Source organism: Oncorhynchus mykiss, chromosome 16 (genome assembly GCF_013265735.2).
Source record: "Oncorhynchus mykiss isolate Arlee chromosome 16, USDA_OmykA_1.1, whole genome shotgun sequence".
NCBI classification, from domain to species: Eukaryota; Metazoa; Chordata; class Actinopteri; order Salmoniformes; family Salmonidae; genus Oncorhynchus; species Oncorhynchus mykiss.
The window spans coordinates 75,200,751-75,225,861 of NC_048580.1; the positions used below are offsets into that span (position 1 = coordinate 75,200,751).

The 25,111-nt window shown below is 48.6% G+C and overlaps 1 protein-coding gene across 2 annotated transcripts in view; it reads left to right on the forward strand.

The window, feature by feature from the left end:
* Positions 1-25,111, forward strand: part of LOC110491181 (FYVE, RhoGEF and PH domain containing 1) — a 222,689-nt gene that overhangs the window by 116,527 nt on the left and 81,051 nt on the right. Inside the window, exon 1 of one of the 2 annotated variants that reach the window (XM_036947811.1) lies at positions 18,063-18,730. The exons of the other annotated variant lie outside the window; for it this stretch is intronic. Coding sequence (XP_036803706.1) covers positions 18,673-18,730 — 58 coding nt within the window. The 5' untranslated portion in view covers positions 18,063-18,672. Of the gene's footprint in view, positions 1-18,062; positions 18,731-25,111 lie in introns of those variants that run through there. 2 annotated transcript variants of the gene reach the window in all.

Here is a 25,111-nt window from a genome sequence, read left to right on the forward strand (position 1 = left end):
CAGGGTAGTGTTAGGAGGACCAGGGTTATAGGGCCAGGGTTTTAGGACCAGGGTTAGTGTAAGGAGGACCAGGGTTAGTGTTTGGAGGACCAGGGTTATGTGACCAGGGTTATAGGACCAGGGTTAGTGTTAGGAGGGCCAGGGTTATAGGGCCAGGGTTATAGGGCCAGGGTTAGTGTTAGGAGGACCAGGGTTATAGGACCAAGGTTATAGGACCAGGGTTAGTGTTAGGAGGACCAGGGTTAGTGTTAGGAGGACCAGGGTTATAGTTCCAGGGTTATAGGACCAGGGTTATAGGACCAGGGTTAGTGTTTTGAGGACCAGGGTTATACGACCAGGGTTAGTGTTTTGAGGACCAGGGTTATAGGACCAGGGTTATAGGACCAGGGTTAGTGTTTTGAGGACCAGGGTTATAGGACCAGAGTTAGTATTTCGAGGACCAGGGTTATAGGACCAGGGTTAGTGTTAAGAGGCCCAGGGTTATAGGACCAGGGTTATAGGACCAGGGTTAGTGTTTTGAGGACCAGGGTTATAGGACCAGGGTTAGTGTTAGGAAGACCAGGGTTAGTGTTAGGAGGACCAGGGTTAGTGTTAGGAGGACCAGGGTTATAGGAACAGGGTTATAGGACCAGGGTTATAGGGCCAGGGTTAGTGTTAGGAGGACCAGGGTAGTGTTAGGAGGACCAGGGTTATAGGGCCAGGGTTTTAGGACCAGGGTTAGTGTTGGGAGGACCAGGGTTAGTGTTTGGAGGACCAGGGTTATATGACCAGGGTTATAGGACCAGGGTTAGTGTTAGGAGGGCCAGGGTTATAGGGCCAGGGTTATAGGGCCAGGGTTAGTGTTAGGAGGACCAGGGTTATAGGACCAAGGTTATAGGACCAGGTTTAGTGTTTTGAGGACCAGGGTTATAGGACCAGGGTTAGTGTTTTGAGGACCAGGGTTATAGGACCAGAGTTAGTATTTCGAGGACCAGGGTTATAGGACCAGGGTTAGTGTTAAAGAGGCCCAGGGTTATAGGACCAGGGTTATAGGACCAGGGTAGTGTTTTGAGGACCAGGGTTATAGGACCAGGGTTAGTGTTAGGAAGACCAGGGTTAGTGTTAGGAGGACCAGGGTTAGTGTTAGGAGGACCAGGGTTATAGGAACAGGGTTATAGGTCCAGGGTTATAGGGCCAGGGTTAGTGTTAGGAGGACCAGGGTTAGTGTTAGGACCAGGGTTAGTGTTAGGAAGACCAGGGTTAGTGTTAGGAGGACCAGGGTTAGTGTTAGGAGGACGAGGGTTATAGGACAAGGGTTATAGGGCCAGGGTTTTAGGACCAGGGTTAGTGTTAGGAGGACCAGGGTTAGTGTTAGGAGGGCCAGGGTTATAGGTCCAGGGTTATAGGGCCAGGGTTAGTGTTAGGAGGACCAGGGTTACAGTTCCAGGGTTATAGGACCAGGGTTAGTGTTTTGAGGACCAGGGTCATAGGACCAGGGTTATAGGACCAGGGTCAGTGTTTTGAGGACCAGGGTTATACGACCAGGGTTAGTGTTTTGAGGACCAGGGTTATAGGACCAGAGTTAGTATTTTGAGGACCAGGGTTATAGGACCAGGGTTAGTGTTAAGAGGCCCAGGGTTATAGGACCAGGGTTATAGGACCAGGGTTAGTGTTTTGAGGACCAGGGTTATAGGACCAGGGTTAGTGTTTTGAGGACCAGGGTTATAGGACCAGAGTTAGTGCTTCGAGGACCAGGGTTATAGGACCATGGTTAGTGTTAGGAGGCCCAGGGTTATAGGACCAGGGTTATAGGACCAGGGTTAGTGTTTTGAGGACCAGGGTTATAGGACCAGGGTTTGTGTTAGGAGGACCAGGGTTAGTGTTTGGAGGACCAGGGTTATATGACCAGGGTTATAGGACCAGGGTTAGTGTTAGGAGTGCCAGGGTTATAGGGCCAGGGTTAGTGTTAGGAGGACCAGGGTTATAGGACCAAGGTTATAGGACCAGGGTTAGTGTTAGGAGAACCAGGGTTATAGGACCAGGGTTAGTGTTTTGAGGACCAGGGTTATAGGACCAGAGTTAGTATTTCGAGGACCAGGGTTATAGGACCAGGGTTAGTGTTAAGAGGCCCAGGGTTATAGGACCAGGGTTATAGGACCAGGGTAGTGTTTTGAGGACCAGGGTTATAGGACCAGGGTTAGTGTTAGGAAGACCAGGGTTAGTGTTAGGAGGACCAGGGTTAGTGTTAGGAGGACCAGGGTTATAGGAACAGGGTTATAGGACCAGGGTTATAGGACCAGGGTTAGTGTTAGGAGGACCAGGGTAGTGTTAGGAGGACCAGGGTTATAGGGCCAGGGTTTTAGGACCAGGGTTAGTGTAAGGAGGACCAGGGTTAGTGTTTGGAGGACCAGGGTTATATGACCAGGGTTATAGGACCAGGGTTAGTGTTAGGAGGGCCAGGGTTATAGGGCCAGGGTTTTAGGACCAGGGTTAGTGTTGGGAGGACCAGGGTTAGTGTTTGGAGGAGCAGGGTTATATGACCAGGGTTATAGGACCAGGGTTAGTGTTAGGAGGGCCAGGGTTATAGGGCCAGGGTTATAGGGCCAGGGTTAGTGTTAGGAGGACCAGGGTTATAGGACCAAGGTTATAGGACCAGGTTTAGTGTTTTGAGGACCAGGGTTATAGGACCAGGGTTAGTGTTTTGAGGACCAGGGTTATAGGACCAGAGTTAGTATTTCGAGGACCAGGGTTATAGGACCAGGGTTAGTGTTAAAGAGGCCCAGGGTTATAGGACCAGGGTTATAGGACCAGGGTAGTGTTTTGAGGACCAGGGTTATAGGACCAGGGTTAGTGTTAGGAAGACCAGGGTTAGTGTTAGGAGGACCAGGGTTAGTGTTAGGAGGACCAGGGTTATAGGAACAGGGTTATAGGTCCAGGGTTATAGGGCCAGGGTTAGTGTTAGGAGGACCAGGGTTAGTGTTAGGACCAGGGTTAGTGTTAGGAAGACCAGGGTTAGTGTTAGGAGGACCAGGGTTAGTGTTAGGAGGACGAGGGTTATAGGACAAGGGTTATAGGGCCAGGGTTTTAGGACCAGGGTTAGTGTTAGGAGGACCAGGGTTAGTGTTAGGAGGGCCAGGGTTATAGGTCCAGGGTTATAGGGCCAGGGTTAGTGTTAGGAGGACCAGGGTTACAGTTCCAGGGTTATAGGACCAGGGTTAGTGTTTTGAGGACCAGGGTTATAGGACCAGGGTTATAGGACCAGGGTCAGTGTTTTGAGGACCAGGGTTATACGACCAGGGTTAGTGTTTTGAGGACCAGGGTTATAGGACCAGAGTTAGTATTTTGAGGACCAGGGTTATAGGACCAGGGTTAGTGTTAAGAGGCCCAGGGTTATAGGACCAGGGTTATAGGACCAGGGTTAGTGTTTTGAGGACCAGGGTTATAGGACCAGGGTTAGTGTTTTGAGGACCAGGGTTATAGGACCAGAGTTAGTGCTTCGAGGACCAGGGTTATAGGACCATGGTTAGTGTTAGGAGGCCCAGGGTTATAGGACCAGGGTTATAGGACCAGGGTTAGTGTTTTGAGGACCAGGGTTATAGGACCAGGGTTTGTGTTAGGAGGACCAGGGTTAGTGTTTGGAGGACCAGGGTTATATGACCAGGGTTATAGGACCAGGGTTAGTGTTAGGAGTGCCAGGGTTATAGGGCCAGGGTTAGTGTTAGGAGTACCAGGGTTATAGGACCAAGGTTATAGGACCAGGGTTAGTGTTAGGAGAACCAGGGTTATAGGACCAGGGTTAGTGTTTTGAGGACCAGGGTTATAGGACCAGAGTTAGTATTTCAAGGACCAGGGTTATAGGACCAGGGTTAGTGTTAAGAGGCCCAGGGTTATAGGACCAGGGTTATAGGACCAGGGTAGTGTTTTGAGGACCAGGGTTATAGGACCAGGGTTAGTGTTAGGAAGACCAGGGTTAGTGTTAGGAGGACCAGGGTTAGTGTTAGGAGGACCAGGGTTATAGGAACAGGGTTATAGGACCAGGGTTATAGGACCAGGGTTAGTGTTAGGAGGACCAGGGTAGTGTTAGGAGGACCAGGGTTATAGGGCCAGGGTTTTAGGACCAGGGTTAGTGTAAGGAGGACCAGGGTTAGTGTTTGGAGGAGCAGGGTTATATGACCAGGGTTATAGGACCAGGGTTAGTGTTAGGAGGGCCAGGGTTATAGGGCCAGGGTTATAGGGCCAGGGTTAGTGTTAAGAGGACCAGGGTTATAGGACCAAGGTTATAGGACCAGGGTTAGTGTTAGGAGGACCAGGGTTAGTGTTAGGAGGACCAGGGTTATAGTTCCAGGGTTATAGGACCAGGGTTATAGGACCAGGGTTAGTGTTTTGAGGACCAGGGTTATAGGACCAGGTTTAGTGTTTTGAGGACCAGGGTTATAGGACCAGGGTTAGTGTTTTGAGGACCAGGGTTATAGGACCAGGGTTAGTGTTAGGAGGCCCAGGGTTATAGGACCAGGGTTATAGGACCAGGGTTAGTGTTTTGACGACCAGGGTTATAGGACCAGGGTTAGTGTTAGGAAGACAAGGGTTAGTGTTAGGAGGACCAGGGTTATAGGGCCAGGGTTAGTGTTAGGAGGACCAGGGTAGTGGACCAGGGTTAGAGGACCAGGGTTAGTGTTTTGAGGACCAGGGTTATAGGGCCAGGGTTTTAGGACCAGGGTTAGTGTTAGGAGGCCCAGGGTTATAGGACCAGGGTTATAGGACCAGGGTTAGTGTTTTGAGGACCAGGGTTATACGACCAGGGTTAGTGTTTTGAGGACCAGGGTTATAGGACCAGGGTTATAGGACCAGGGTTAGTGTTTTGAGGACCAGGGTTATACGACCAGGGTTAGTGTTTTGAGGACCAGGGTTATAGGACCAGAGTTAGTATTTCGAGGACCAGGGTTATAGGAGCAGGGTTAGTGTTAAGAGGCCCAGGGTTATAGGACCAGGGTTATAGGACCAGGGTTAGTGTTTTGAGGACCAGGGTTATAGGACCAGGGTTAGTGTTTTGAGGACCAGGGTTATAGGACCAGAGTTAGTGCTTCGAGGACCAGGGTTATAGGACCATGGTTAGTGTTAGGAGGCCCAGGGTTATAGGACCAGGGTTATAGGACCAGGGTTAGTGTTTTGAGGACCAGGGTTATAGGACCAGGGTTTGTGTTAGGAGGACCAGGGTTAGTGTTTGGAGGACCAGGGTTATATGACCAGGGTTATAGGACCAGGGTTAGTGTTAGGAGTGCCAGGGTTATAGGGCCAGGGTTAGTGTTAGGAGTACCAGGGTTATAGGACCAAGGTTATAGGACCAGGGTTAGTGTTAGGAGAACCAGGGTTATAGGACCAGGGTTAGTGTTTTGAGGACCAGGGTTATAGGACCAGAGTTAGTATTTCAAGGACCAGGGTTATAGGACCAGGGTTAGTGTTAAGAGGCCCAGGGTTATAGGACCAGGGTTATAGGACCAGGGTAGTGTTTTGAGGACCAGGGTTATAGGACCAGGGTTAGTGTTAGGAAGACCAGGGTTAGTGTTAGGAGGACCAGGGTTAGTGTTAGGAGGACCAGGGTTATAGGAACAGGGTTATAGGACCAGGGTTATAGGACCAGGGTTAGTGTTAGGAGGACCAGGGTAGTGTTAGGAGGACCAGGGTTATAGGGCCAGGGTTTTAGGACCAGGGTTAGTGTAAGGAGGACCAGGGTTAGTGTTTGGAGGAGCAGGGTTATATGACCAGGGTTATAGGACCAGGGTTAGTGTTAGGAGGGCCAGGGTTATAGGGCCAGGGTTATAGGGCCAGGGTTAGTGTTAAGAGGACCAGGGTTATAGGACCAAGGTTATAGGACCAGGGTTAGTGTTAGGAGGACCAGGGTTAGTGTTAGGAGGACCAGGGTTATAGTTCCAGGGTTATAGGACCAGGGTTATAGGACCAGGGTTAGTGTTTTGAGGACCAGGGTTATAGGACCAGGTTTAGTGTTTTGAGGACCAGGGTTATAGGACCAGGGTTAGTGTTTTGAGGACCAGGGTTATAGGACCAGGGTTAGTGTTAGGAGGCCCAGGGTTATAGGACCAGGGTTATAGGACCAGGGTTAGTGTTTTGACGACCAGGGTTATAGGACCAGGGTTAGTGTTAGGAAGACAAGGGTTAGTGTTAGGAGGACCAGGGTTATAGGGCCAGGGTTAGTGTTAGGAGGACCAGGGTAGTGGACCAGGGTTAGAGGACCAGGGTTAGTGTTTTGAGGACCAGGGTTATAGGGCCAGGGTTTTAGGACCAGGGTTAGTGTTAGGAGGCCCAGGGTTATAGGACCAGGGTTATAGGACCAGGGTTAGTGTTTTGAGGACCAGGGTTATACGACCAGGGTTAGTGTTTTGAGGACCAGGGTTATAGGACCAGGGTTATAGGACCAGGGTTAGTGTTTTGAGGACCAGGGTTATACGACCAGGGTTAGTGTTTTGAGGACCAGGGTTATAGGACCAGAGTTAGTATTTCGAGGACCAGGGTTATAGGAGCAGGGTTAGTGTTAAGAGGCCCAGGGTTATAGGACCAGGGTTATAGGACCAGGGTTAGTGTTTTGAGGACCAGGGTTATAGGACCAGGGTTAGTGTTTTGAGGACCAGGGTTATAGGACCAGAGTTAGTGCTTCGAGGACCAGGGTTATAGGACCATGGTTAGTGTTAGGAGGCCCAGGGTTATAGGACCAGGGTTATAGGACCAGGGTTAGTGTTTTGAGGACCAGGGTTATAGGACCAGGGTTTGTGTTAGGAGGACCAGGGTTAGTGTTTGGAGGACCAGGGTTATATGACCAGGGTTATAGGACCAGGGTTAGTGTTAGGAGTGCCAGGGTTATAGGGCCAGGGTTAGTGTTAGGAGGACCAGGGTTATAGGACCAAGGTTATAGGACCAGGGTTAGTGTTAGGAGAACCAGGGTTATAGGACCAGGGTTAGTGTTTTGAGGACCAGGGTTATAGGACCAGAGTTAGTATTTCGAGGACCAGGGTTATAGGACCAGGGTTAGTGTTAAGAGGCCCAGGGTTATAGGACCAGGGTTATAGGACCAGGGTAGTGTTTTTAGGACCAGGGTTATAGGACCAGGGTTAGTGTTAGGAAGACCAGGGTTAGTGTTAGGAGGACCAGGGTTAGTGTTAGGAGGACCAGGGTTATAGGAACAGGGTTATAGGACCAGGGTTATAGGACCAGGGTTAGTGTTAGGAGGACCAGGGTAGTGTTAGGAGGACCAGGGTTATAGGGCCAGGGTTTTAGGACCAGGGTTAGTGTAAGGAGGACCAGGGTTAGTGTTTGGAGAACCAGGGTTATATGACCAGGGTTATAGGACCAGGGTTAGTGTTAGGAGGGCCAGGGTTATAGGGCCAGGGTTATAGGGCCAGGGTTAGTGTTAAGGAGGACCAGGGTTATAGGACCAAGGTTATAGGACCAGGGTTAGTGTTAGGATGACCAGGGTTAGTGTTAGGAGGACCAGGGTTATAGTTCCAGGGTTATAGGACCAGGGTTATAGGACCAGGGTTAGTGTTTTGAGGACCAGGGTTATAGGACCAGGTTTAGTGTTTTGAGGACCAGGGTTATAGGACCAGGGTTAGTGTTTTGAGGACCAGGGTTATAGGACCAGGGTTAGTGTTAGGAGGCCCAGGGTTATAGGACCAGGGTTATAGGACCAGGGTTAGTGTTTTGAGGACCAGGGTTATAGGACCAGGGTTAGTGTTAGGAAGACAAGGGTTATAGGACCAGAGTTAGTATTTCGAGGACCAGGGTTATAGGACCAGTGTTAGTGTTAAGAGGCCCAGGGTTATAGGACCAGGGTTATAGGACCAGGGTTAGTGTTTTGAGGACCAGGGTTATAGGACCAGGGTTAGTGTTAGGAAGACCAGGGTTAGTGTTAGGAGGACCAGGGTTAGTGTTAGGAGGACCAGGGTTATAGGAACAGGGTTATAGGACCAGGGTTATAGGGCCAGGGTTAGTGTTAGGAGGACCAGGGTAGTGTTAGGAGGACCAGGGTTATAGGGCCAGGGTTTTAGGACCAGGATTAGTGTTAGGAGGACCAGGGTTAGTGTTTGGAGGACCAGGGTTATAGGACCAGGGTTAGTGTTTTGAGGACCAGGGTTATAGGACCAGAGTTAGTATTTCGAGGACCAGGGTAGTGTTTTGAGGATAAGGGTTATAGGACCAGGGTTAGTGTTAGGAAGACCAGGGTTAGTGTTAGGAGGACCAGGGTTAGTGTTTGGAGGACCAGGGTTATAGGAACAGGGTTATAGGTCCAGGGTTATAGGGCCAGGGTTAGTGTTAGGAGGACCAGGGTTAGTGTTAGGACCAGGGTTAGTGTTAGGAAGACCAGGGTTAGTATTAGGAGGACCAGGGTTAGTGTTAGGAGGACCAGGGTTAGTGTTAGGAGGGCCAGGGTTATAGGTCCAGGGTTATAGGGCCAGGGTTAGTGTTAGGAGGACCAGGGTTACAGTTCCAGGGTTATAGGACCAGGGTTAGTGTTTTGAGGACCAGGGTTATAGGACCAGGTTTAGTATTTTGAGGACCAGGGTTAGAGGACCAGGGTTAGTGTTTTGAGGACCAGGGTTATAGGACCAGGGTTAGTGTTAGGAGGCCCAGGGTTATAGGACCAGGGTTAGTGTTTTGAGGACCAGGGTTATACGACCAGGATTAGTGTTTTGAGGACCAGGGTTATAGGACCAGGGTTATAGGACCAGGGTTAGTGTTTTGAGGACCAGGGTTATACGACCAGGGTTAGTGTTTAGAGGACCAGGGTTATAGGACCAGAGTTAGTATTTCGAGGACCAGGGTTATAGGACCAGGGTTAGTGTTAAGAGGCCCAGGGTTATAGGACCAGGGTTATAGGACCAGGGTTAGTGTTTTGAGGACCAGGGTTATAGGACCAGGGTTAGTGTTTTGAGGACCAGGGTTATAGGACCAGAGTTAGTGCTTTGAGGACCAGGGTTATAGGACCATGGTTAGTGTTAGGAGGCCCAGGGTTATAGGACTCGGGTTATAGGACCAGGGTTAGTGTTTTGAGGACCAGGGTTATAGGACCAGGGTTTGTGTTAGGAGGACCAGGGTTAGTGTTTGGAGGACCAGGATTATATGACCAGGGTTAGTGTTTTGAGGACCAGGGTTATAGGACCAGGGTTAGTGTTTTGAGGACCAGGGTTATAGGACCAGAGTTAGTGCTTTGAGGACCAGGGTTATAGGACCATGGTTAGTGTTAGGAGGCCCAGGGTTATAGGACTCGGGTTATAGGACCAGGGTTAGTGTTTTGAGGACCAGGGTTATAGGACCAGGGTTTGTGTTAGGAGGACCAGGGTTTGTGTTTGGAGGACCAGGGTTATATGACCAGGGTTATAGGACCAGGGTTAGTGTTAGGAGTGCCAGGGTTATAGGGCCAGGGTTAGTGTTAGGAGGACCAGGGTTATAGGACCAAGGTTATATGACCAGGGTTAGTGTTAGGAGAACCAGGGTTATAGGACCAGGGTTAGTGTTTTGAGGACCAGGGTTATAGGACCAGAGTTAGTATTTCGAGGACCAGGGTTATAGGACCAGGGTTAGTGTTAAGAGGCCCAGGGTTATAGGACCAGGGTTATAGGACCAGGGTAGTGTTTTGAGGACCAGGGTTATAGGACCAGGGTTAGTGTTAGGAAGACCAGGGTTAGTGTTAGGAGGACCAGGGTTAGTGTTAGGAGGACCAGGGTTATAGGAACAGGGTTATAGGACCAGGGTTATAGGACCAGGGTTAGTGTTAGGAGGACCAGGGTAGTGTTAGGAGGACCAGGGTTATAGGGCCAGGGTTTTAGGACCAGGGTTAGTGTAAGGAGGACCAGGGTTAGTGTTTGGAGGACCAGGGTTATATGACCAGGGTTATAGGACCAGGGTTAGTGTTAGGAGGGCAAGGGTTATAGGGCCAGGGTTATAGGGCCAGGGTTAGTGTTAGGAGGACCAGGGTTATAGGACCAAGGTTATAGGACCAGGGTTAGTGTTAGGAGGACCAGGGTTAGTGTTAGGAGGACCAGGGTTATAGGACCAGGGTTATAGGACCAGGGTTAGTGTTTTGAGGACCAGGGTTATAGGACCAGGTTTAGTGTTTTGAGGACCAGGGTTATAGGACCAGGGTTAGTGTTTTGAGGACCAGGGTTATAGGACCAGGGTTAGTGTTAGGAGGCCCAGGGTTATAGGACCAGGGTTATAGGACCAGGGTTAGTGTTTTGAGGACCAGGGTTATAGGACCAGGGTTAGTGTTAGGAAGACAAGGGTTAGTGTTAGGAGGACCAGGGTTATAGGGCCAGGGTTAGTGTTAGGAGGACCAGGGTAGTGTTTGGAGGACCAGGGTTATATGACCAGGGTTATAGGACCAGGGTTAGTGTTAGGAGGGCCAGGGTTATAGGGCCAGGGTTATAGGGCCAGGGTTAGTGTTAGGAGGACCAGGGTTATAGGACCAAGGTTATAGGACCAGGGTTAGTGTTAGGAGGACCAGGGTTAGTGTTAGGAGGACCAGGGTTATAGTTCCAGGGTTAGTGTTTTGAGGACCAGGGTTATAGGACCAGAGTTAGTGCTTCGAGGACCAGGGTTATAGGACCATGGTTAGTGTTAGGAGGCCCAGGGTTATAGGACCAGGGTTATAGGACCAGGGTTAGTGTTTTGAGGACCAGGGTTATAGGACCAGGGTTTGTGTTAGGAGGACCAGGGTTAGTGTTTGGAGGACCAGGGTTATATGACCAGGGTTATAGGACCAGGGTTAGTGTTAGGAGTGCCAGGGTTATAGGGCCAGGGTTAGTGTTAGGAGGACCAGGGTTATAGGACCAAGGTTATAGGACCAGGGTTAGTGTTAGGAGAACCAGGGTTATAGGACCAGGGTTAGTGTTTTGAGGACCAGGGTTATAGGACCAGAGTTAGTATTTCGAGGACCAGGGTTATAGGACCAGGGTTAGTGTTAAGAGGCCCAGGGTTATAGGACCAGGGTTATAGGACCAGGGTAGTGTTTTTAGGACCAGGGTTATAGGACCAGGGTTAGTGTTAGGAAGACCAGGGTTAGTGTTAGGAGGACCAGGGTTAGTGTTAGGAGGACCAGGGTTATAGGAACAGGGTTATAGGACCAGGGTTATAGGACCAGGGTTAGTGTTAGGAGGGCCAGGGTTATAGGGCCAGGGTTATAGGACCAGGGTTAGTGTAAGGAGGACCAGGGTTAGTGTTTGGAGGACCAGGGTTATATGACCAGGGTTATAGGACCAGGGTTAGTGTTAGGAGGGCCAGGGTTATAGGGCCAGGGTTATAGGGCCAGGGTTAGTGTTAAGGAGGACCAGGGTTATAGGACCAAGGTTATAGGACCAGGGTTAGTGTTAGGATGACCAGGGTTAGTGTTAGGAGGACCAGGGTTATAGTTCCAGGGTTATAGGACCAGGGTTATAGGACCAGGGTTAGTGTTTTGAGGACCAGGGTTATAGGACCAGGTTTAGTGTTTTGAGGACCAGGGTTATAGGACCAGGGTTAGTGTTTTGAGGACCAGGGTTATAGGACCATGGTTAGTGTTAGGAGGCCCAGGGTTATAGGACCAGGGTTATAGGACCAGGGTTAGTGTTTTGAGGACCAGGGTTATAGGACCAGGGTTAGTGTTAGGAAGACAAGGGTTATAGGACCAGAGTTAGTATTTCGAGGACCAGGGTTATAGGACCAGTGTTAGTGTTAAGAGGCCCAGGGTTATAGGACCAGGGTTATAGGACCAGGGTTAGTGTTTTGAGGACCAGGGTTATAGGACCAGGGTTAGTGTTAGGAAGACCAGGGTTAGTGTTAGGAGGACCAGGGTTAGTGTTAGGAGGACCAGGGTTATAGGAACAGGGTTATAGGACCAGGGTTATAGGGCCAGGGTTAGTGTTAGGAGGACCAGGGTAGTGTTAGGAGGACCAGGGTTATAGGGCCAGGGTTTTAGGACCAGGATTAGTGTTAGGAGGACCAGGGTTAGTGTTTGGAGGACCAGGGTTATAGGACCAGGGTTAGTGTTTTGAGGACCAGGGTTATAGGACCAGAGTTAGTATTTCGAGGACCAGGGTAGTGTTTTGAGGATAAGGGTTATAGGACCAGGGTTAGTGTTAGGAAGACCAGGGTTAGTGTTAGGAGGACCAGGGTTAGTGTTTGGAGGACCAGGGTTATAGGAACAGGGTTATAGGTCCAGGGTTATAGGGCCAGGGTTAGTGTTAGGAGGACCAGGGTTAGTGTTAGGACCAGGGTTAGTGTTAGGAAGACCAGGGTTAGTATTAGGAGGACCAGGGTTAGTGTTAGGAGGACCAGGGTTAGTGTTAGGAGGGCCAGGGTTATAGGTCCAGGGTTATAGGGCCAGGGTTAGTGTTAGGAGGACCAGGGTTACAGTTCCAGGGTTATAGGACCAGGGTTAGTGTTTTGAGGACCAGGGTTATAGGACCAGGTTTAGTATTTTGAGGACCAGGGTTAGAGGACCAGGGTTAGTGTTTTGAGGACCAGGGTTATAGGACCAGGGTTAGTGTTAGGAGGCCCAGGGTTATAGGACCAGGGTTAGTGTTTTGAGGACCAGGGTTATACGACCAGGATTAGTGTTTTGAGGACCAGGGTTATAGGACCAGGGTTATAGGACCAGGGTTAGTGTTTTGAGGACCAGGGTTATACGACCAGGGTTAGTGTTTAGAGGACCAGGGTTATAGGACCAGAGTTAGTATTTCGAGGACCAGGGTTATAGGACCAGGGTTAGTGTTTTGAGGACCAGGGTTATAGGACCAGGGTTAGTGTTTTGAGGACCAGGGTTATAGGACCAGAGTTAGTGCTTTGAGGACCAGGGTTATAGGACCATGGTTAGTGTTAGGAGGCCCAGGGTTATAGGACTCGGGTTATAGGACCAGGGTTAGTGTTTTGAGGACCAGGGTTATAGGACCAGGGTTTGTGTTAGGAGGACCAGGGTTAGTGTTTGGAGGACCAGGGTTATATGACCAGGGTTATAGGACCAGGGTTAGTGTTTTGAGGACCAGGGTTATAGGACCAGGGTTAGTGTTTTGAGGACCAGGGTTATAGGACCAGAGTTAGTGCTTTGAGGACCAGGGTTATAGGACCATGGTTAGTGTTAGGAGGCCCAGGGTTATAGGACTCGGGTTATAGGACCAGGGTTAGTGTTTTGAGGACCAGGGTTATAGGACCAGGGTTTGTGTTAGGAGGACCAGGGTTTGTGTTTGGAGGACCAGGGTTATATGACCAGGGTTATAGGACCAGGGTTAGTGTTAGGAGTGCCAGGGTTATAGGGCCAGGGTTAGTGTTAGGAGGACCAGGGTTATAGGACCAAGGTTATAGGACCAGGGTTAGTGTTAGGAGAACCAGGGTTATAGGACCAGGGTTAGTGTTTTGAGGACCAGGGTTATAGGACCAGAGTTAGTATTTCGAGGACCAGGGTTATAGGACCAGGGTTAGTGTTAAGAGGCCCAGGGTTATAGGACCAGGGTTATAGGACCAGGGTAGTGTTTTGAGGACCAGGGTTATAGGACCAGGGTTAGTGTTAGGAAGACCAGGGTTAGTGTTAGGAGGACCAGGGTTAGTGTTAGGAGGACCAGGGTTATAGGAACAGGGTTATAGGACCAGGGTTATAGGACCAGGGTTAGTGTTAGGAGGACCAGGGTAGTGTTAGGAGGACCAGGGTTATAGGGCCAGGGTTTTAGGACCAGGGTTAGTGTAAGGAGGACCAGGGTTAGTGTTTGGAGGACCAGGGTTATATGACCAGGGTTATAGGACCAGGGTTAGTGTTAGGAGGGCCAGGGTTATAGGGCCAGGGTTATAGGGCCAGGGTTAGTGTTAGGAGGACCAGGGTTATAGGACCAAGGTTATAGGACCAGGGTTAGTGTTAGGAGGACCAGGGTTAGTGTTAGGAGGACCAGGGTTATAGGACCAGGGTTATAGGACCAGGGTTAGTGTTTTGAGGACCAGGGTTATAGGACCAGGTTTAGTGTTTTGAGGACCAGGGTTATAGGACCAGGGTTAGTGTTTTGAGGACCAGGGTTATAGGACCAGGGTTAGTGTTAGGAGGCCCAGGGTTATAGGACCAGGGTTATAGGACCAGGGTTAGTGTTTTGAGGACCAGGGTTATAGGACCAGGGTTAGTGTTAGGAAGACAAGGGTTAGTGTTAGGAGGACCAGGGTTATAGGGCCAGGGTTAGTGTTAGGAGGACCAGGGTAGTGTTTGGAGGACCAGGGTTATATGACCAGGGTTATAGGACCAGGGTTAGTGTTAGGAGGGCCAGGGTTATAGGGCCAGGGTTATAGGGCCAGGGTTAGTGTTAGGAGGACCAGGGTTATAGGACCAAGGTTATAGGACCAGGGTTAGTGTTAGGAGGACCAGGGTTAGTGTTAGGAGGACCAGGGTTATAGTTCCAGGGTTAGTGTTTTGAGGACCAGGGTTATAGGACCAGGGTTAGTGTTTTGAGGACCAGGGTTATAGGACCAGGGTTAGTGTTAGGAGGCCCAGGGTTATAGGACCAGGGTTAGTGTTTTGAGGACCAGGGTTATAGGACCAGGTTTAGTGTTTTGAGGACCAGGGTTATAGGACCAGGGTTAGTGTTTTGAGGACCAGGGTTATAGGACCAGGGTTAGTGTTAGGAAGACCAGGGTTAGTGTTAGGAGGACCAGGATTATAGGACCAGGGTTTTAGTACCAGGGTTATAGGACCAGGGTAAGTTTCATGCTTCAGGACAGAGGAAGGAAATGGCTAGTACTCACCAGTTTGAGGAGAATGTGGTGTATGTGTGGTAGGGGGTGATGGTGATGTGTCGTGGGGTGGGGGAGTGTGTTTGTGTGGTGGGGTGTGATTGTGTATGTGTGGTGGGGGGGAGTATGTTTGTGTGGTAGGGGGTGATGGTGTATGTGTGGTGGGGTGGAGTGTGTTTGTGTGGTGGGGGGTGATGGTGTATGTGTGTAGGGGGGGAGTATGTTTGTGTGGTGGGGGGTGATGTGTATGTGTGGTGGGGGGTTATGGTGTATGTGTGGTGGGGGGGAGTATGTTTGTGTGATGGGGTGATGGTGTATGTGTGGTGGGGGGGATTATGTTTGTGTGGGTGATTGGGGTGATGGTGGTGATGGTGTGATGGTGGCGATAAGGTGATGGTGGTGATGGGGTGATGGTGGTGATAAGGTCATGGTGGTGATGGTGGTGATAAGGTGATGGGGTGAGGGTGGTGATAAGGTGATGGTGGTGATGGGGGTGATATGGTGATGGTGGTGATAAGGTGATGGTGGTGATGGTGGTGATAAGGTCATGGTGGTGATGGGGTGAGGGTGGAGATGGTGGTGATAAGGTGATGGTGGTGATGGGGTGATGGTGGTGATAAGGTGATGGTGGTGATGTGGTGATAAGGTGATGGTGGTGATAAGGTGATGGTGGTGATAGGGTGAGGGTGGTGATGGGGTGAGGGTGGAGATGGTGGTGATAAGGTCATGGTGGTGATGGTGGTGATAAGGTGATGGGGTGAGGGTGGTGATGGGGTGAGGGTGGTGATAAGGTGATGGTGGTGATGGGGGTGATATGGTGATGGTGGTGATAAGGTGATGGTGGTGATGGTGGTGATAAGGTCATGGTGGTGATGGGGTGAGGGTGGAGATGGTGGTGATAAGGTGATGGTGGTGATGGGGTGATGGTGGTGATAAGGTGATGGTGGTGATGTGGTGATAAGGTGATGGTGGTGATAAGGTGATGGTGGTGATAGGGTGAGGGTGGTGATGGGGTGAGGGTGGAGATGGTGGTGATAAGGTGATGGTGGTGATGGGGTGATGGTGGTGATAAGGTGATGGTGGGGATGTGGTGATAAGGTGATGGTGGTGATAAGGTGATGGTGGTGATGGGGTGAGGGTGGTGATGGGGTGATGGGGGTGATGGGGTGATTGTGGTGGTAAGGTGATGGTAGTGATAAGGTGTTGGTGGTGATAAGGTGATGGGGGTGATGGGGTTATTGTGATGGTAAGGTGATGGTGGTGATAAGGTGATGGTGGTGATAAGGTGATGGGGGGATGGGGTTATTGTGGTGATGGTGGTGATAAGGTGATGGTGATGATGGTGGTGATAAGGTGATGGTGGTGATGGGGTAAGGGTGGTGATGGGGTGGTGGTGGTGATAAGGTGATGGTGGTGATGGTGGTGATAAGGTGATGGTGGTGATAAGGTGATGGTGGTGATAAGGTGATGGTGGTGATGGTGGTGATAAGGTGATGGTGGTGATAAGGTGATGGGGTGATGGGGTTATTGTGGTGATGGTGGTGATAAGGTGATGGTGATGATGGTGGTGATAAGGTGATGGTGGTGATGGGGTAAGGGTGGTGATGGGGTGGTGATAAGGTGATGGTGGTGATAAGGTGATGGTGGTGATAAGGTGATGGTGGTGATAAGGTGATGGTGGTGATAAGGTGATGGGGTGATGGGGTTATGGTGGTGATGGTGGTGATAAGGTGATGGTGGTGATGGTGGTGATAAGGTGATGGTGGTGATAAGGTGATGGTGGTGATAAGGTGATGGTGGTGATGGGGTGAGGGTGGTGATGGTGTTGATGGGGTGATGGTGGTGATGGTGGTGATAAGGTGATGGTGGTGATAAGGTGATGGTGATGATAAGGTGTTGGTGGTGATGGTGGTGATAAGGTGAGGTTGTTGATGGGGTGAGGGTGGTGATGGTGGTGATAAAGTGATGGGGGTGATAAGGTGAGGGTGGTGATGGTGGTGATAAGGTGAGGGTGGTGATGGTGGTGATAAGGTGATGGTGGTGATAAGGTGATGGTAGTGATGGGGTGATGGTGGTGATACGGTGATGGTGGTGATAAGGTGATGGTGGTGATAAGGTGATGGTGGTGATAAGGTGATGGTGGTGATAAGGTGATGGTGGTGATGGTGGTGATAAGGTGATGGTGGTGATGGGGTGATGGTGGTGATGATGGTGATAAGGTGATGGTGGAGGTAGTGAGTTTCTGCATGTGTATACAGTACAATAGACCACGTGTCATGTGTTTCTCTCATTTAACATGTAGCAGGGTGTCACATGTTCCATTGTCATGCTTAGTGTGTGTGTGTGTGTGTGTGTGTGTGTGTGTGTGTGTGTGTAGTGGCGTGGTGACAGTGGGCAGATGGCACTCTCTCTGGGGAAATCAAGAGGGTAAATCTCTCCATTTAGTGGCGTCAGAGAGAGCCAGGGCTGGAGGGCTGAGCTGCTCATTCAGCACCCCCAGCAGGGTGACCTGACACGGGCCAAGGAGAGGGAGAGGGAGGGGTGGAGGTGGAGGTGGAGGTTTATAAATCCCACTATCTATGACCCACACATGCGTCTCTCTCTCTCTCTCTCTCTCTCTCTCTCTCTCTCCCTCTCTCCCTCTCTCTCTCTCTCTCTCCCCCCCTCTCTCTCTCATAGTGTATTAGTGTTGTGTGTATGTGTTAGTATGTTAGTGAGTGTGTTTTAGTATGTTAGTGAGTGTGTGTTAGTGAGTGTGTGTGTGTGTTTGTATGTGTGTTGTGTGTTTGTGTGTTAGTGTGTGTGTGTGTGTTAGTGTGTGTGTGTGTGTGTGTGTGCATGTGTGTTGTGTGTTTGTGTGTTTCAACCCAAGTCCTTAATCCTGTCTGAACCAAACAACCCATCTGGATCTGAACAAATAAATAAGAAGAGGCTGTGCCATCAATAAAGACAATGACGCCACAGCAAATTAACGAGGCACTATAGCTATTATCATGTATCCATTGTAGCACGGCTGATATCCAGCTAGCTGCCGTGATCCATATTTCATTGGACAATGCGGTAGCATGTCTGTCTACAAGTGTTGGGTTCTGATATAGAATATCAAAATAAAGAAAGATAATCTCCCAGCAATTTAAATGTGTATTTATCAACGTTTCGGCATCACTGTGCCTTCCTTTCTGATATAGAACCAAACAAATATACTCTACCTCTAATTTGTTGTCAAGGAAACTGAAAAACGAGAGAGAGAGAGAGAGAGAGGATGTCGGAGTGAGGTAGATGGATGTGGAGACGGGAGGAGTGTGAGAGAGGAGAGGGAGAAGGGGGAGGGAGGCTCGGCTGGCTGGGGTCATAATGCATGTGATTCCAATGGCAATATGATGCTGCACTCTGGCGCTGTGTTACTAGGACAGCAGCGGAGAGGACAGAGAGGGGTGGTGGGCCGCAAAGCAACACAATATTTATTTATTTTAAAATCCGTTGACGGATACAAATGTCTACATTGATTGATGGATTATTAATCGTGTATCATGCACCAGATTTGTAAGACTATCGTTTAAAGGATATCGTTGTGCTGCCAGAGGAAAAATCATTTGCTGCTTGGATGCTGATAATATCAGCCCTGCGCTTGACCCAGTGAGCAGAGGATGCTGCCGCCGCTGCTGCTGAACCGATGCTGTCATTGCGTCCGGTGCTCTGACGACCAGGGAGGGCCATCCCGACTGCCTTTCCCCGTTCACAGCCATTTAACCTACATATTTTAACCTATATATATATTTATTTTTTATTTTTATGTAGTCTCGCTGTCTGTTCTTCGGTGGCAGACAGAACACCCGGGGATTGCTTTAGAAATAGGAATACAGCCTTAACTGTGGCTCGGTCCCATCGCCTAGGTTCTTATTCCGTTGCGATTGGGAGATTCTGTCTCCCGTTCGGGTTTTTTTAATGACTGGATTTGTGTTTTGCTGCGCTATGTACATGGATAAAACCAGTGTGCTCCGGGGTAAGTCTATATAGATTGATTTATTTGCCATCATCCTGTGTTCGCTATATAGATTGATTTATTTGCCATCATCCTGTGTTCTTGTTGTGCATTCTAGCGTCCCCTCCCCCTTCCCCCCAATATAAATAGCGCAGTTAATATACTGATCAATATAGCCATTTGCCCGCAGTGGATGTGTGCTTGGCTACGTGTAGTAATGCGTCGAGGAGTCGACCAGATGAGAAGGAGGAGGGAGCATACCGTGCACCCATGTTGCTATAGGTGATGTGATGTATGCAGCAGAAGTGGAAACGGTGTCAATGATTTATGGAGCATAGTCAGTGCTGTAGGGGTGCGTGGAGAAGTGGGTATACTCTAATTTTGGCTAAAATTATCCAACGAAGGAATGACACTGTGTGAACAACTAGTAGTCCTATATGGCTTAGTTTGATAGAGCATGGCATGGCATGGCGCTTGCATTGCCAGAGTTGCGAGTTTGATTTCAGAGGCTACCCAAAGGGTGAATTCAAATAGAGTGGGACATCATTTAAATTGGGACAGCTTAATCCTGACAAGAGAAAATCAAAACTATTGTTACTAAGCCCTTGCAGAGAAAGCACATGATCAAAATCACATCACTTCATTGGTGCAACATCATGGAGGGGGCCAGAGCGTGCTTCAAACGTTTGGGTAGTGCTATCCGGGAACCTTGAAAGGTCCTTAATCCTAACCTTAACCATTTTACATTTCAACTTCAATGGGGTCCCAAGGATCTCGAACAGCAACTACCAATATCGTTCCCAAATGTGCGGAAGGTCTGGTGGACCAACGCATTGAACTTGGCCTTCGTTAGTCAATACAGAGTTCTGGGAGAATCATTACTCATTGGCTTAATCTACCAACCAATCATCACCCACAACACCTTCCCTTGTCTTGTGTAGCTCCGTCTTATTGGCCAACGTCTTGGCTGTCTTATCGGTCCAACGTCTTGGCTGTCTTATTGGCCGACGTCTTGGCTGTCTTATCGGTCCAACGTCTTGGCTGTCTTATCGGTCCAACGTCTTGGCTGTCTTATCGGCCGACGTCTTGGCTGTCTTATCGGTCCAACGTCTTGGCTGTCTTATCGGCCGACGTCTTGGCTGTCTTATCGGTCCAACGTCTTGGCTGTCTTATCGGCCGACGTCTTGGCTGTCTTATCGGCGACGTCTTGGCTGTCTTATCGGCTATGTCTTGGCTGTCTTATCGGCCGACGTCTTGGCTGTCTTATCGGTCCAATGTCTTAGCTGTCTTATCAGCCCGACGTCTTGGCAATAAAGATGCGCGACACACATCGACCACAGATTTTATTGGGTTGTCTTTCTTCTTCTTGGGGAAGCCATTAGCTAGCTAGCTATATCCTTTGCTAATTAGCTAGCTAGCTATGTCCTTTGCTAATTAGCTAGCTAGCTATGTCCTTTGCTAATTAGCTAGCTAGCTATGTCCTTTGCTAATTAGCTAGCTAATTATATCCTTTGCTAATTAGCTAGCTAACCATGTCCTTTGCTAATTAGCTAGCTAGCTATGTCCTTTGCTAATTAGCTAGCTAGCTATGTCCTTTGCTAATTAGCTAGCTGGAAGGTAGGACCTGTTGTTTTTTCTCACTCAAGACCAGGGGGAATGGCTTCCACTAGATAACACAGCCACAAAGTCAACATTGGCTATATCGTAAAAATTCATGAAAACTAAAATGTGTGTTTGGTCTTAATTTAAGGTTAGGGTTAGTCATAGTGTTATCAGTGTGGTTAAGGTTAGGTTTAATGTTAGGGTTAGGTTTAAAATCAATTTTTATGAAGAGAAACTGTAGAAACGGGCGGAGTTTAGCCATAATTCTGACTGTGGCTGTGTTAACTAGTGACGACCAGGGGGGATGTTTTTGCTAATGTAGCCAATGTGAAATGGCTAGCTAGTTAGCGGTGGTGCGCGCTAGTGGCGTTTCAATTGGTGACGTTACTCGCTCTGAGACCTTGGAAGTAGTGGTTCTGCAAGGGCCTTTTGTGGAGCGATGGGTAACGATGCTTCGAGGGTGACTGTTGATGTGTGCAGAGCTCCCCTGGTTCGCGCCCAGGTCGGGGCGAGGGGACGGACGTAAAGTCTATACTGTTACACTAACAATGGACATATCCTGATGACAAATACTTTACTCAGTGAGGTCACTCCCATATAATTCTATGGTCACTGCCACTATGACCAACTCTGAATGGTTGATATCCCAGGCTGATATGTGCTGTGTTCAATGACCTGGAGACGACGCTACACTAAGAAACACCTTGATGAAAGCCCCCAACCTACAGAAACACCTTGATGAAAGCCCCCAACCTATAGAAACACTAACCTTGATGAAAGCCCCCCAACCTATAGAAACACTAACCTTGATGAACGCCCCCAACCTATAGAAACACTAACCTTGATGAAAGCCCCCAACCTACAGAAACACTAACCTTGATGAAAGCCCCCCAACCTATAGAAACACTAACCTTGATGAACGCCCCCAACTTATAGAAACACTAACCTTGACGAAAGCCCCCCAACCTATAGAAACACCTTGATGAAAGCCCCCAACCTATAGAAACACTAACCTTGATGAAAGCCCCCAACCTATAGAAACACTAACCTTGATGAACGCCCCCAACTTATAGAAACACTAACCTTGACGAAAGCCCCCCAACCTATAGAAACACCTTGATGAAAGCCCCCAACCTATAGAAACACTAACCTTGATGAAAGCCCCCCAACCTATAGAAACACTAACCTTGATGAAAGCCCCCCAACCTATAGAAACACTAACCTTGATGAAAGCCCCCAACCTATAGAAACACTAACCTTGATGAAAGCCCCCCAACCTATAGAAACACTAACCTTGATGAAAGCCCCCAACCTATAGAAACACCTTGATGAAAGCCCCCAACCTATAGAAACACTAACCTTGATGAAAGCCCCCAACCTATAGAAACACCTTGATGAAAGCCCCCAACCTATAGAAACACTAACCTTGATGAAAGCCCCCAACCTATAGAAACACCTTGATGAAAGCCCCCAACCTATAGAAACACTAACCTTGATGAAAGCCCCCAACCTATAGAAACACCTTGATGAAAGCCCCCAACCTATAGAAACACCTTGATGAAAGCCCCCAACCTACAGAAACACTAACCTTGACGAAAGCCCCCCAACCTATAGAAACACTAACCTTGATGAAAGCCCCCCAACCTATAGAAACACTAACCTTGATGAAAGCCCCCCAACCTATAGAAACACTAACCTTGATGAAAGCCCCCCAACCTATAGAAACACTAACCTTGATGAAAGCCCCCAACCTATAGAAACACTAACCTTGATGAAAGCCCCCCAACCTATAGAAACACTAACCTTGATGAAAGCCCCCAACCTATAGAAACACCTTGATGAAAGCCCCCAACCTATAGAAACACTAACCTTGATGAAAGCCCCCAACCTATAGAAACACTAACCTTGATGAAAGCCCCCAACCTATAGAAACACTAACCTTGATGAAAGCCCCCCAACCTATAGAAACACTAACCTTGATGAAAGCCCCCAACCTATAGAAACACTAACCTTGATGAAAGCCCCCCAACCTATAGAAACACTAACCTTGATGAAAGCCCCCAACCTATAGAAACACTAACCTTGATGAAAGCCCCCCAACCTATAGAAACACTAACCTTGATGAAAGCCCCCAACCTATAGAAACACCTTGATGAAAGCCCCCAACCTATAGAAACACTAACCTTGATGAAAGCCCCCAACCTATAGAAACACTAACCTTGATGAAAGCCCCCAACCTATAGAAACACTAACCTTGATGAAAGCCCCCCAACCTATAGAAACACTAACCTTGATGAAAGCCCCCAACCTATAGAAACACTAACCTTGATGAAAGCCCCCAACCTATAGAAACACCTTGATGAAAGCCCCCAACCTATAGAAACACTAACCTTGATGAAAGCCCCCAACCTATAGAAACACCTTGATGAAAGCCCCCAACCTATAGAAACACTAACCTTGATGAAAGCCCCCAACCTATAGAAACACTAACCTTGATGAAAGCCCCCAACCTATAGAAACACTAACCTTGATGAAAGCCCCCAACCTATAGAAACACTAACCTTGATGAAAGCCCCCAACCTATAGAAACACTAACCTTGATGAAAGCCCCCCAACCTATAGAAACACTAACCTTGATGAAAGCCCCCAACCTATAGAAACACCTTGATGTAAGCCCCCAACCTATAGAAACACTAACCTTGATGAAAGCCCCCAACATAAGGTCATTGAAAGTGATTTTCTTCTGTAACCAAGTTACATGTTCCTCAGTACACAACAATATAATGAGCCGTACCACGTGATGCTGGGCACAGTCAGGTATTTGACACATACATTCACTGAGTATAGCTGCATATACCCTCCACTGCACCACTACATATTCCCTCCACTACACCACTACATATTCCCTCCACTACACCACTGAGTATAGCTGCATATTCCCTCCACTACACCACTACATATACCCTCTACTACACCACTACATATACCCTCTACTACACCACTACATATACCCTCTACTACACCACTACATATACCCTCTACTACACCACTACATATTCCCTCCACTACACCACTACATATACCCTCTACTACACCACTACATATTCCCTCCACTACACCACTACATATACCCTCTACTACACCACTACATATACCCTCTACTACACCACTACATATACCCTCCACTACACCACTACATATACCCTCTACTACACCACTACATATTCCCTCCACTACACCACTACATATACCCTCTACTACACCACTACATATTCCCTCCACTATACCACTGAGTATAGCTGCATATTCCCTCCACTACACCACTACATATACCCTCTACTACACCACTACATATACCCTCCACTACACCACTACATATACCCTCTACTACACCACTACATATTCCCTCCACTATACCACTGACTATAGCTGCATATTCCCTCCACTACACCACTACATATTCCCTCCACTACACCACTGAGTATAGCTGCATATTCCCTCCACTATACCCCTGCACCACTGCATATACCCTCCACTACACCACTACATATTCCCTCCACTGCACCACTGAGTATAGCTGCATATTCCCTCCACTATACCCCTGCACCACTGCATATACCCTCCACTACACCACTGCATATTTCCTCCACTATACCACTGAGTATAGCTGCATATACCCTCCACTATACCACTGAGTATAGCTGCATATACCCTCCACTACACCACTGAGTATAGCTGCATATTCCCTCCACTATACCACTGAGTATAGCTGCATATATCCTCCACTACACCACTACATATACCCTCCACTACACCACTGAGTATAGCTGCATATACCCTCCACTATACCACTGAGTATAGCTGCATATACCCTCCACTATACCACTGAGTATAGCTGCATATACCCTCCACTACACCACTGCATATTCCCTCCACTACACCACTGAGTATAGCTGCATATACCCTCCACTGCACCACTACATATACCCTCCACTACACCACTGAGTATAGCTGCATATTCCCTCCACTACACCACTGAGTATAGCTGCATATACCCTCCACTATACCACTGAGTATAGCTGCATATACCCTCCACTATACCACTGAGTATAGCTGCATATACCCTCCACTACACCACTGAGTATAGCTGCATATACCCTCCACTACACCACTGAGTATAGCTGCATATTTCCTCCACTACACCACTACATATACCCTCCACTATACCACTGAGTATAGCTGCATATACCCTCCACTATACCACTACATATACCCTCCACTATACCACTGAGTATAGCTGCATATACCCTCCACTATACCACTGAGTCTAGCTGCATATACCCTCCACTACACCACTGAGTCTAGCTGCATATACCCTCCACTACATATACCCTCCACTACACCACTGAGTATAGCTGCATATATCCTCCACTATACCACTGAGTATAGCTGCATATACCCTCCACTATACCACTGAGTATAGCTGCATATACCCTCCACTATACCACTGAGTATAGCTGCATATACCCTCCACTATACCACTACATATACCCTCCACTATACCACTGAGTCTAGCTGCATATATCCTCCACTGCACCACTACATATTCCCTCCACTACACCACTGAGTCTAGCTGCATATATCCTCCACTGCACCACTGCATATACCCTCCACTACACCACTGAGTATAGCTGCATATACCCTCCACTATACCACTGAGTATAGCTGCATATACCCTCCACTACACCACTGAGTATAGCTGCATCTTTCCTCCACTACACCACTGAGTATAGCTGCATA